The sequence below is a fragment of the Fulmarus glacialis genome, unplaced genomic scaffold (genome assembly GCF_000690835.1).
Source record: "Fulmarus glacialis isolate BGI_N327 unplaced genomic scaffold, ASM69083v1 scaffold50142, whole genome shotgun sequence".
Classification (NCBI taxonomy): domain Eukaryota; kingdom Metazoa; phylum Chordata; class Aves; order Procellariiformes; family Procellariidae; genus Fulmarus; species Fulmarus glacialis.
The window spans coordinates 9,839-23,541 of NW_009200793.1; the positions used below are offsets into that span (position 1 = coordinate 9,839).

The window sequence follows — 13,703 nt, forward strand, 5'->3', positions numbered from 1 at the left end:
CAAAAAATATTTCTACATTCCTATACAAAGCAAAGAATTACAGCTGAAATTAACACCATCTGGTCATTGCATTAACCTATAAAATCCATTCAGTAACAAAAAAAAAAAAAAAAACAAACAACAAAACAAAGATGTAATGGACTTTGCAGCCTTACTTAAAAACAGCCAGCTACATGTATGCACAAGTTTTCCTTGTGCATAAAGAAGAGTTTGGAATCAATGTGGTTTTTCTTTCTTGGGTTTGCAGAGAAGGCACCAATTTTAGCTGCGTAGCAGCTCAGGAGTGTTTTATACTTCATTTAAATTACACAGGTTTTTAAGTTTTACTGTTAATGTGCAACATTTGTACCAACTGTTGCAATATTCTCCAATATTCTCCAATCATTCCCTCTGGCTCAACAGTACAAATATTTATTTACATCAGTTGTAAACACTCCTGCACCCACCCCACACCTTCTGCACTGAGCGATGAGGAACTGAACTTGCAAGAAGCTAACCAAAGGCAGAGCAGAAGTAAGGCTTGTGCAGAACACCACACTTTTCTTCTCACTCGGTTTGAGATACTCTGGAGAACTCCAGACCCTCAGTGAGGCCTCAGTGACTCGCATCTGACAGCACATTGACCACCAACAGCTTCAGGCATCCGGACTTTCCACAGGAGGTGCTCTTTGTCCCTTACTAGTCTGACATCCCTGGAGTTGCTTCTCTCCAAAGTGCACGAACAGCTTCTGAAGAGCCGTTCTGGAGTTGTGAGAGTCAAGCACGCCAACTGTTGTATATATTTAAGGCCATCTACACTTAGCCTTCATCAGGCTTGTTTCAGATGCTATGCTTCTCTACTCCTTAGCTGCGAAGTCATGATATGCTGCTTTCTACCTTCCACCCCTGTGTGCCAAGGTATTCTGTGGCATAGACAGCAGACCACGTTCCAAGACAACCACTGTAAACAGCGCACAGAGAGGTAGGTGCTACAACACGCCATCAGTCTCCTGGTGACTACACAGTAGCACGGGATAAGAGTATTTGCAGCATGACAGCCCAGCCTAGATTCGGCACCTAAGAAGAGGGAATGTCTGAGATGAGACTGCTTAGAAAATTCTATTTCTTACCTAAGCCTAGAAGGAGCAAGAGGGCAATGGGATAATCCAACGCTATTGGTAAAATGAACTCTCCAGTTACGTTTGGGGTCTTTGGGGTTTGTTTTGTATTAGTGTATGCGCCGACTGCTTAGGTGCTGGTTCTGAGTATGGGATAATGTTTCCAAAATATAAGTTGTTTTAAACCATGTGACAGTCATTTGCTTACCCTGGCCCTCACACCTCATTTCACTAGAAATCATGTTCAGCTTGATGTTTCATAGGCATTAAGTGCTCCAAATACGGCAGTTAGAAAGAGCTAGAGGATTGCAGTGTACCAAACGTCTGCCCAGCACAGCCATTTGTTACACTTAAAACACATCTATGAGTTAAATAGGAAGGATCCCTGCTATACAGAATTCGAGCACTGATAATTGTTTATTCTTGCTAGCCCTTTCCCTAAATATCAAGAGGTTTATGCATACAGTGCTCCCTTATCTTCTCCCCACCGCTTGCCCCAGCAGTCTTTAGATAAACCAAAGTGAGTTTAGGAACTTGCAGTCCCACTTCTGTTAAAAAAAAAAAAAAAGTTGTGCAAGAAAGCGGGGAATGTTCAATGAATCCAGATCTACTTTGTAGTTATAAAATTTCCAACGGCAAAGTGGTAAGGGCAAATAACCCAATGATCATATGGCTTAAGTTTAACGCAAAGCACACTAGGAGGTCCATGTGCAGGGAGAGAAGAGTCCAAGAAAGATGGAATAAGAAGTGTCCTGAAGATCAGTGTTTATGCATAGAATTCTTCTTGTTTGTGTGGTTTTTGGTATCCTCCATTAGACTGTTTTGGTTCATCCAGTGAATAGCTGCCTTCATCTTTTTTCTTCATTCTGTACAGCATAAATGCAACTAGAAACACTGCAAACACCAAGCCTACTAGTCCTCCAGCAATAACACCTAGAAGGGGGAAAAAGCCACAAATTACTCTAGATGCCACACCAGATAATGCTAGTATGATTCTAAGTTCCAGATTGTTCCTTACGGCGCGGTCCCTGACTTCATGACTTCCAGAAATTAATTTCTTCTTTTGCCCTCTCCCAAATCAGTCATCCTGCCATTACCAAGAGCCTGCTCATCTACATGAGGTAAACCTAGAGAAACAGATCTCCCAACGGGCCATGCTGCAAAGCACACAAGGCTACGTTGTTCAACGCTAGTAATTTGACCCAGGCAGCGTTAGAGCAGTTTTACTGTAATTTTTGACAGAAGCAAAGGAATAGGTTTAAACATAAAATTCCAGATAACTAGCAGTGGCTGCTTTGCTATCACAGCAGATTAATATTTGCCCCCATTAGGGTTTTGACAACATAGAATCATGAACCACCACCCTCATTTCAGAGGTCTAACGTAAAAGGTTGGCTTTCACGCTCAAGATGTACTTGCAGAACTGTAGCTTCTGCTGCCTGGAAGACTCCTACGAGAGTCTGCTTTTACCAACTAGAAATCCAGAATATCAGGTACCTCCAAGAACTTCTTTTCTGTCCATAATTCCCGAGGCTCCTGCTGCTTTGGCATTCCTCCCAGAGTCAGCCAGTACTTCTGAGTTCTGGGTGGGGACCAAATCCTCATCTTTAGTCAAGATGAAGTCTCCCTGTTGGGACATACAAGGCAGGTTATTCATGTTTCTCATCATGTCTGTTACTGGAGACTTTCCACAGCTTTGTTTTTTCTCATTTAAAACCCTCCACCAATATAACCTATAAAATCAATCATTGCTTTTGACAAGTTACCACTATTTCCTGCAAAACCAACTTACTACATACTACTAAAGCCATCTCCCTGGAAAGGGGAGTCAAAGCTATTGGTCCTCACCGGGTCTCCAGAGCCATCTTCAGAAACCTCTTCATGTGTAGGAACAATGTCCTTTGGAGCTGTCGTCGTGGGGGTGGCAGTGATGTCTTCCTCATGATGGATGGTAGAGTGGGGCTCAGGCACGTCTTTAGTGTCTGGCACATCAGAGCTAGGGATTTTAGGTTCGAGCTCATGGACCGTGCCTGAGGCTTCTGAAGGAGTTACATGAACCACTGAAGGAAAGTGAGTAGTGGGACTTCTCACTGTTGTTGTAACCACAACATTTGTTAGTTTCTCATCAGATGAGCCCAGGATGGGTACTTCATCCTTCACAGCTACAACTGGCTCCTCTGTCACTACATTACTAGTTGCAGAAGGAGATATTACTTCCTTTTCAGTTCGGCTCTCAATCCCGGGAAATGGCTGTTCATTGAAATCCATTGGTGTTGCCAGTAATGAGGAATTAGTCGGTTCTCCTGGGATTCTCCAGGTGTGAGATTGGTCAGTCAGGGGACCTGCAAAACAAAAAAATATTATCCTTGGCCAGTTTAGAGACCTATTAATAGTATCTTCAGGACGCTGGTCTAAGAAGGATGCCTAACCTGCATAGCCAATTTTTGTACTAACAGCAGTTCAGTTTGTAATTCCTTATCCTTTTCGGCGGCATAAGGAAGGGACAGACCAATGCGCTACTCAGCAACACTTTGTTAGTCATCTGCTTCTCCCCAAGGCACAAGAGCTAGTCTGTTTGCGGACAGGTCAACAAGGGGGATGTCTGCTTTCAGTACACTGGTTGCTCAGGATGGTTATCTGACTCAATATCTTTTATGTGATTCAGAGCAGTCACCCACATACTCAACACCTTTAGTCACTGGCATATTTGGCACTGATTTCAGGGTCTTATTCCTGCAGAATTTAATCTAAAATACAAGCATGTGGCTGGAAGGAAGCAGAGGATACCATGGTTTAGCTTTCAATAGCTTGCTCTTTCCTCAGTAGCATCTCCTCAACTTCAGCACTGAACACCAACGGTCTCTCTCATGCAGTTTAGTAATCATTCCGATAGACTTTTTCCCCACCCTAAATCGCCTTTATTCCACTTTTAAAAAATTGTGGCCCATGGGAGCTTGCACATCTGATGACAGATAAAATTTGCACTTGATGTATGTTGGCAAGTTGGGGTTTACACACCCTAAAATGGTATCTCCTACCAGCTCTTAAGAGAGGACAAAGGCCCTTCTTACGGTCTCTCTTCCCCATGAGTAAAGAATCACTCCAGTTCCATAATATTCTTCATGCAATATTTCATATTAGCAGTGACATGGGGTATACCTGCTTCTGCTCCCTTTCAAATCTCCTACAAATCATCTTCTGCTAATTGTTAGTATCTGAAGCAATATAAGATGAATAGATTAAGCTCTTTCTCGGTTCCCAACTCTCATATTCTGGGGTGGGGGGGTGTGATTCCTCCCACCCCCTCTTTTAACTTGCATGCTCATCAAGATCTCCATTGCCACATTCTGGAAGGATCAAGCACTAACAGTACAAGTGCTAATAACTCACCTGCACCTGAACCTGAGAACGCATCGTCGTCATCACCAGATGAATCAAGATCTTCAGGAGGAAGGTTCAGGTTTATAGTTTGCTTTAAAGGGAAAGGGAGAAGGTGTGTTAGTGATGAGATTACTTAAAGTTATCATGCTGCTTGCGCAGAGTCCTCTAAGGGCTCCTGAAGGTTACACAAACTTTCTTTGTTCAGATTGCATTTTCTCATCTGTCTTCATTCCATCGTCCCTCCCCAAAAGAGTAGTTCTGGTTAGTCTATTCGGTGTTGGAAAGGTCAGTCTTGCTGCCTCCCTTCTCTGCGCTGCTTCCAGGCTGCACTTGCTTTGGGGAAGAAGAAAGCAAGGAATCCAGTCAGAGCTGCATCCTGGTAGCAGCCGGTGCTCAGTCCTTACACAACATAACCATTCTGCTTCAGGTTCTGACTGCTCACGTCTTTGCTATCTACCAACCACCTCATCTGTGAATTACTGCATTACTTCTAAAGAGCAGAAAAGAAGGGGAGAGAAAGGAGTTTGGCTTCTCTCTCTGCCTTTTTGAGCCCTTCCAGCACAGTTCACGTATCTGAAACCACAGCATCTAATGGGAAGTAGAATGAGATTCTCTTTTTTTAAGTGTGGGCACTCAGACTAAGTCCTGAGAGAGAAGCCAGCCTTCCATGTAGGAGAATACAGCCCTGAGCTTTCTCCATTTATGCTTCAAGGAGTACACTAACAGCACAGAAGTTCAGTTGCTGAAACAAGAGGCCAAACCCCTGTTCTACTGCACCTGTTTGTCATAACAGACAACGTTAAAAGCTGTTCAGAATATCCAAAGAAGACAACACTGAATAAAGCAGAGTGATTACTTCACACATTTGTTGGCCTCTGCTGTATACGCTTACTGTTCCTATCGGTACAACATGCTTGACTCTCAGCTCATGACTAGCCCCAGGTTTATTTCTGCAGGGCTACCATTACCTAACCAGTCATTCTCCCTTCTTAGATTTCAAACCAAAGCCCTCTAAGTCACTTCTGAATTTCATCTTTCGCCATCCAACTACATTCCCCGTTTGCCCTCATCATCCCTTTCCAGGACTGCCCCATCTGCAAGCTTAGGAGATACTGCATCGCATCATCCAAGCTGATCATGGTTTTATTGGAAGTGTGAAATCTCATTTTATTATGTAAAAAGAACATACATTCTTGCCAGCTTTGCACCCAGGCCCGCTGTATTTCTCTAGCTTGCATTAACACAGCGTCACTTAAAAATGACTATAACGCTCATTTTCATCCTAGGAAGAAGTTAGCCAGCACTAGTATGATCTGTCAAACAAAGCAGCTGAGCTCTTTCATTGTCACTTTATTAACTACATGGCTGTATTTATTGGCCCTATCTCCTTTTCATTCTTCTAAGATATCAGGTTTATCCAGTTTTCTCTTCCGTCCTTAATACCTTATCCATTTGCCACATTTCCATAGAAAAACTAGTTTCCAAGGTAGTTAACTAGCCCATTAGATTTGGCCTCTCTGAAGACAAAGAAGTATGCAAACTGCCACCAACCTAATCAGATCCAAGATCTTACCCCTTCTAGGAGATCATTGTAGTTCGATGATTTTTTTTTAAAATAACAAAAAAGAACAAAAAAAACCTCACATAGACATTAAACTTTCCTTCTCTACTGGAAAACCAAACCAAACCACTTTTCTTTAAGCTTCTGCAAGCATATTTCTAGAGTAATTTCTAAGAAGATATTGCCTTTCAATCTTTTATTTAGCTGCATGTCATGAGGTAATTTGGATTTTTAGATTTGTCCCTGCTTGTTTGCACTGCGCTTTTGCACTCATCCATGGAAAGTAGGTCAGATAAGTACTTCCTGTATGTTTTCCTTCTTGTGTCGAAGGTCAGTGACTCACACAAGCTGATCTCACCACACTTCAAATATTAAAGAGTACGAAACTGTTGGTGCAGAAAGAATACAGAAGGAACTGCCAGGCTTCCCAAACTCAGCTTCCCTGTGAAGTCAGACTTCAGAAATTGCACCATTTTGGTTGATGCGGGGGGAGGGGACCATTTTTCTCCCTCCTTTCTTGCACTAGCAGTAGCAAGCACAATCGTTTGTTCTCCCACTTAGCTTGGTTTTGAGTGCAAAGGGGGATGCGTTGCAAAAGGGGGGGTGCATTCTCCTCCCAGCTGAAAGACTCTACCTTGAAGCAGTTAGAAAGCAATCCCTCCAGCTTTTTATTGAAGAAAGTTTAAGACATGTCACCATGCACCATTATTGAGGATTGAGAATAACTTCCCCCCAAATCGGAATCTTCAGGGGTAGCTCATACAGGATTTCCAAGAACACCTGGTTCTTGGTGGTGGTCTGCACACCTTAGCAACATTCCTGAAAGGATCACAGACTGTCAGGAAGTGAAATAGCAACTCTTGATCTTGACTACCGAGCCAGCACCCCTTCCCCTTGTGGTATTAATGGACGAGGCTTGTTAGTCATGCCATGCTTCCTTTCTTGTTATCCTGCGTGTTCAGCCAGCCTACCCTTACATTTCCCCTCACACCTGAGCTTTTAGCTTCTTCCCAGGCTGCTGCATGTTCTGCTTCTACATAGCCTTTGTCATGTACTTGTTTGAATCCTAGTTTGATTTCTGTATCTTAGCGGGGGGTAGCTAGGTCCTCCTCAGAGGAGGAAAGTCCAGTCTAAGCCAATGGAGACTCATGCTGTTCCAGTGTAGAGCTGCCCAGCTGCTGCTCAGCAGCAATCCTGCAAACATGAGGGCAGGCTCAGACTGGTTCCTGTCCCCTGAGGTTGGCTACGGTACTTCAAGAGGATAATAGAAAACATGATTCAGGATTAATAAAGTCTGCTTTCCACAGCTTTATATGAGAACTTAGTGAAGTTGCACTAAATGTGTCCTTCTACTTAGTTGTCCCAAAGGGTCTTGTCCCAAACTGCTCCTCTGGGAGTTGCGGCATCTCCCTTTAACCAGGTAGTTTGAGGCCTGGGATCTGAGAGGGACTTTCTTTGCCCCAAATTCTCAAGGGACAGTATAGGATTATGCACATGTGGATACCAGTCAGAATATCCACAAAGTGACGTAACTTCATGACATCATCCAATTTTATGACACATGAGCATTACGGAACATTTGCCTAATTTATGTAACTGTACGGTTATATAAAGACTACACTTCTTGCTCCATAGACTACAGCTTTAGTAGGCATGAAAGGCAGTAACCTTTCCTTATGGCACCACAAAATACAAGTACTGCAGAAAGGTCATGCTTCTATAATGATCTGCTGCTGAAGGATTTCAGACACAGCAAGGTTAACATAAAACACTGACCCAGGACAGCATCAGAAGGGACTGAACTAATTTGGGTTTGCATCAAGAAGACGGACCATGCTGTTCAGACAGCAAACACCTCATGGTCAAGGCTTTTCCATGACCTTTTATTGCAGCTGAGTTACACCAACGAGAAAGGTTTTGATTAGTTAAGAGGATTAGGGGCGCAGAACACAGATTGAATCACCAGGTTGTGCCATCATACAAAAGAGCTGAAAATAAATTCCAGCTTAAAGCAAGATTGCTCTACCAACAACTTTGCATTACTTTAGCTCAAAATTTTATTATCAGACCATTAGATATAATCAGCTAATGTGGACGTGCCTTTAGAAATTACTTCCATCATCATCCAGTTTATTTTTCAGTCCACTGAGACTATTTGTGGACCATTCACATTGTAATTGATGCCACAGAGGCTGGATGAATGCATTTAAGTTCAGGTGGTGGATCCTTTGAAAGATCTCTGATGGTATCTCATGTATTCTCGTCAAAAAACTTTCAATTCTTATACTGCACCTACAACATGTTGCTTTTTTACCATTTAACAAGCTCATATTTTTTTTAGTGGTTTTTTTGGGTTTTTTTTTTGTTTGTTTTTTGTTTTTGTGGGTTTTTTTTAGCAGCTCAGACAACTGATTAGAAGTACTTGCCTAACCCTTTTGATTTGGTGTCACTGAATTTGGTTGAGTGTGAGGGGTAAAATTTTTAACAGCATTTTTGATATGCATTAACCAGTTCCCATTAATCAGTGGAAGACCCCCTTCCCCAAGTATTAAAGCAGCCTGTTTAGGGGAAACCCTGGGGAGACTGTTAGCCTCCACTCTTGCTGAGCGCTGTATTGTTGCAGAACAATAGTTATTCAGTTCTGCTGGGACAACCAGAAAGCTACTTAGTGGCATCTTCAATTTAATCAAGAATGGGCCAGGCTTTCACATCTCATTAGCAATATTATTGGCTCCAGAAGTCTGACATACTCAAGAGGTTTTTTTTATTTAAAAAAAAAGCACTATTTCTAACTATTCTTCAGTCTTCATTTTGGTCGCAGTCTCAATACATGAATCTTTTTGTGCTTATCCCATCAGCTGCCACAGAGTTCCCTCCTGCTAGAGCACAGATTTGAAGTACTCTCTTATGATGAAGGGGAGATTTGTAGTTTATTAGTTGATCTCACCCCACCCAAACAGGGAACCACATTTCTTTAATTTGGAGCCATGGTATATGTAAAAGGAAGCAGCTTTTTCCAAATTGTTCTTTGAGGTAAGCAAAAACACTGGCTTTGCCACAAGCTGCTACAAGCCCTAAACTAGATTAAGGATGATTTGTATCCTACTCTTATTAATCCTAGTTAGTGATCAGCCTATTACAGCAGTGTCAAAAACATTTGAAATCCTCCATTATCTGAATAATGCTGTTAAATTTGCACATTTGTTTCTCCTAATAAATCCTTCTTATTCAGCTGAAAAGGGATGAGCTGTAATGAGCTCTCCCACCTCAAACACCTCCCTAAGCATCCTGCAAGATTCTTCCAACTTTATGGGAAGCAAAACCAATGGTTTGCTCTTGTTTAAGAGAGATATATAAAAACAAGACAAGCATTTGCTCTCTAGTTTGGATACCAAATATGACACTGGAGCATCTAGAAAAAAACTTTCACAAGGATTTGAACAGCTCTAAAATAAACTCAAAGAGAAGAGTTTGTCTTTCACTTTTTTCTATATATTGAAGAGCAGAGCTAGTGCTGCTAACACAAATGCTATCTGAGACAGAGCAGCCTGAAGAGCTTCTAACCTCAAAATATTGATATTGGTGTGTGGGAAGACAAAACCACATGCTGAAAGAAATTTTAGCTTTGTTAAACCTTGATATTCTGCATTTAATAGCCCACACAAGATTAACTCCAGTCCCAGATGTCCATGGTCTGCAGACAGGTTAAATGGTTAAGGGGAAAAAACCACCCCACCAGCATCCTCACCTATCCCTCTTTTTCTGCAGGCATACAGACTGCTAGCATTAAGTTGACCATGCACACCTTCAGTTTTAACAGTCAGCCATAAATTCTGGAGTAGCTGAAACAGAACTGATGCTTTTATATGGCAAGTCAGAAGTGAAGCTTGCATGCAAGTCTGCTATGTCGGAAGGCAGTAGCAGCGTGGCACCATCTCAGCTAAACGCAATCACTCCACTGCTCAAGATAACCAACAGTGCTGCCTGGTGACCCTGCAGGTTAATGAAGTAGTTATCTTCCTAGAAGAGCCAAAGATGCAGACTAACAGCACAGGCCAAAGAGCAGAAAGACAGCTACAAACCATCCCACAAACAGCCCCTGGACTGGATACCCTAGATTTAAGCAGTGTTCCAATCAAGGCTGTTCAAAGCATTACAACTACCTGCCCTCCCTATTTCAGATAGTGTCATATCCCCCCTCTCTCAATGAGCTTTTGCTGTGTACCAGCAGGCTTCAGCATCCCCACCCTTCCATCCATCAGTTTATGTCAAATGGAGTAAGGCTGGATAGTGGCTCACAGCGTGCTCCTTCCAAAGGGAAGCGGTCAGGCAGCTCTCAAGTAGAAAATAAAGGATGCTCTTTTGCTCAGCAAGGCAAGCCCCATTTTAGCAGCAAGAGGTATGTATGCCAGTTAATTATTAGTGTAAAGAAATCTGGAAAATCTTGGTTAATTGAGTTCTTACGGGCCTCCTCTTCTATTTTTGGCTGGTGACTTGAAAAGGGGACTATCTTTGAGGGAGAAGTCCTAGCTGCAACAGCAGTTGCTTTTGTTTGAAGCGTGAACCACCTGATCACCACAGGGCACTCGGACTCTCAAGGCAGTGAAACACCTTCCAATGCCTACTCAAAATGGGATGAGAGCTTTTAGGATCTGTTCCACTATCGGCAGAACAGACCACACTATAAACTCTGCCCACTGTCTGCTAGGCTTTGATCCTCCTTTTCTGCCAAGTTTTGTGGCCACAGCTGTAGAAGCATACTCTGATCCTTTGACCAAGATGCAATGGCCAAGGAAGAAGAGCATCCAGCTACTCCATACGCACAGCAGCTACAGTCCCAATACTTCTAGAAGCTCACCTGGTGAGTACAACACAACTGCCCAATCAGCATTACATTTTCTCCTTACTGTGACAGGTCAACTTTTTTAATTAAGTAGGGCTGAAACACAGCAATCAACATGCCAAAAGCAAAAATGAACCAGCCTGTCACCATCAGGTGGGGTTTCACATTCTGCAGCAGGGCCCTTTAAACTACCACCTCCCACGAGAGCGTGTCACTTCATGCTTCCTGGACCATCCCCTGCATAGCTGTTCCTGCAGCCTCATGGTGAACCAGATCAGGGAACTGGTCTGGTTGAAATAAAAAAAAAAAAAAAAAAAAAAAAAAAAAAAAGGAGGAGAAAACATCGTGCAAAGAATTTTCCAGCAGGACCAGTTCCCCAATCCTGCTCGGCGCATGAATGCACAAGTGTTTGTATTGGCACAGGGCAGAGCGCGGCAGCCAGGGCTGCTTAAGCAATTCATAGAGAATCACAGCCTGGGTTCTTGGGATGCTGACACACATTCACCTACCCTGCGGCAGAGGGGCAGTAAAATACCCTGCCACCGCCATGCATTATGGAAATGCACATCACCACCCTCAGACTGCAGGCAACAAGCAAATCAGAGGCTGACTCAAAGGGCCACGCAGGTTTATACAAAAAGGAGCAAGGAGAGGGGTTGTAAGGAAAGTTCTCTTCTGCAGAGTTTGTTCACAATGGATAAGGTTTGTTCCTACATCTGACAACACTGCTTTTAAGTCCTCCCTGATCTCCTTAACACAGTAGCAAAGGCTAGATAGATGCCTTATTCAGAAAAGCAGTAGTATTGCTTTTGTCTTGAGCCACCTGAACTTTACAGGAGGTCTGGTGCGACTGCAGTTCAGTACCGGACAAGGAGTATATTGCACATCCTTCAGCAGAGAGGGCTGAGCAAAGCCAGGGGTAGCAGGAGTCCAACAGGTTTACGGACACCAGAGCCGGGGAAGCTTGTGGCCATGCAACATACACAGCATCAGTGACAACACGTCACTTGTGCACGCTCCTAGGAGTGTACAGAGCACCACGTCAGTTCTGATGCAGAAGAGCCGAGCTGCCTCCCAGTTCTCTCTCAGCCAGCTCCACTAGAAGTTTGGTTAGTCCTTCAGCAATACAGAGAAACGACTTACAGTCTGTGCTCCCGCTTTTTCACTTGGAGGTTGTATGCAACAACTAAGTCACTACACACTGCTTTCACTCAGGCCAACCTGCTCCTTCCAGCCAAGCAATACAGTCCAGGCCAATGACTGAATCTCGCTGACAGGTCAACACATCCACATATATGGCACACAACAAGCACTCAACTTAATTCTGTATCAGTGGCAGGTGCGGGTTGTCACAATATGGCCAAAAGTGGGGTACCTTTTGTCTCCCACATTCAAGGCAGCCTGTGCTTTGAAGATGCAATCTAATGAGAAAGCTCTTTTCCCTGCAGCTAATCTCATAAGCAGCAGCCAGTTCAGTTTTATGCTATAACTGCTTTTCTTTAAAGAGCCTTCCCTGCAGCTTTTTAACATATTTGATAGTTCAGGCATTCATTTCTTCAGATAGCACGAGAAAGCCACAGTCAATGTATAACCTCAAAGAGCTGTGCAAAGTAGGGGCAGCTCAGTGAGGCCATACAGCTAACAGCTCCAGTTCATCCTGGGGAATTAATTTCAGTCTATTTCAGCTGGCTTGAGAGATGAGCAGTGAGCTGTGTAAGCTACGACCAAACAAACCTAACTTGTCTTAAAACCCTCTGACTTGAAGTCACCAGCACTTCTTACTTTCTAGTGTAGCAAAACCAGCAGAGAAGATTCACTCTTACAGCATCAGCCAGTTCACCTGCTTGTTTTGAAAAGCACAGATGGGGAATTGCTTAGTTTCAGCCAAAGCCAGTGGTGGGCTGCCCATCCCAGAAACCCTGACAAAGTAAGGTTAAAAGAGGGGAGTATGCTGCAGGTCAGAAAGCCTTTATGAAACAGAAACCCACCCAGCAAAGGACTCTAGTAGCCCAAAACCCACTATCTATGCATACTAGTAACTGCAACACAGATAAACTTGACCCTCCTGACAGAAGAAGAAACTAGAAGTGACAGGATCTAAGGCACCTGCTGCCTCTTTCTGCCCCTGCAGTAGCACAGCCACATGCCCCTCCCGGCTACCACGTATTCCGACGTGGCTAGTTCACAACATGTAGGATGACCGCAGCATACACGTAGCCCCTGCTGTGGAGTTCAGGCAGGTGAGGTTGAGCAACTCACCTCAGACAAGCCATCAGCAGTTATAGCCACTTAAATGGAGACTGGACTTTGTAGCATTGCCCTCCAACACATATAAACATATTGACCTTATGGCTTCAACAACAGTCCCAGCAAAACCAGTCCCTGTCCTTAGCCAATTATTCCCATCCATGCGTTGACCTCTGTTGCCATGAACAGTCTCGCTTGCATCTGGGTGCAAATTCCTTTCTTTGCCCCATCTCCTGCCACCCACTCACCCTGTCTTACAGGATCAGTACTGAGGACTGTCACTGGAGCGAATCTCGCTACAGAACCACCAAGACTTCCTGGCGAGTGCAATAATGGGCTTCAGACCGCCTGATTGCTCCTTGACAGCATGCATGGGTTGGAAAAGCCAGTCTCCTCTCCCCATAAAGCTAAGAAACAGCCCAGCTCCCAGTAAAGCAGACCAGTTAGCATTACAGCCCTAAGACTGATCAATGTAGTCCAAAACTGGGTTTGAGGAAAGAGCTGCAAAGCGGCTAGTGTCTCCATTTGTCCCATTTGAGACTGTCTTCTTCCAGGAGGCCTACTACCTCAAACT

At 43.7% G+C, this 13,703-nt stretch overlaps 1 protein-coding gene across 1 annotated transcript; it reads right to left on the minus strand.

The window, feature by feature from the left end:
• Positions 1–1,329: 1,329 nt before the first annotated feature.
• SDC1 (syndecan 1) lies at positions 1,330–4,569 on the minus strand (the record flags this gene model as incomplete). Its single annotated transcript, XM_009573708.1, has 4 exons — positions 1,330–2,030; positions 2,595–2,724; positions 2,946–3,439; positions 4,488–4,569. Coding segments are annotated over 4 exons (873 nt in total), but the record flags the coding sequence as incomplete, so codon positions are not given.
• Between the last annotated feature and the right edge of the window lie 9,134 nt (positions 4,570–13,703).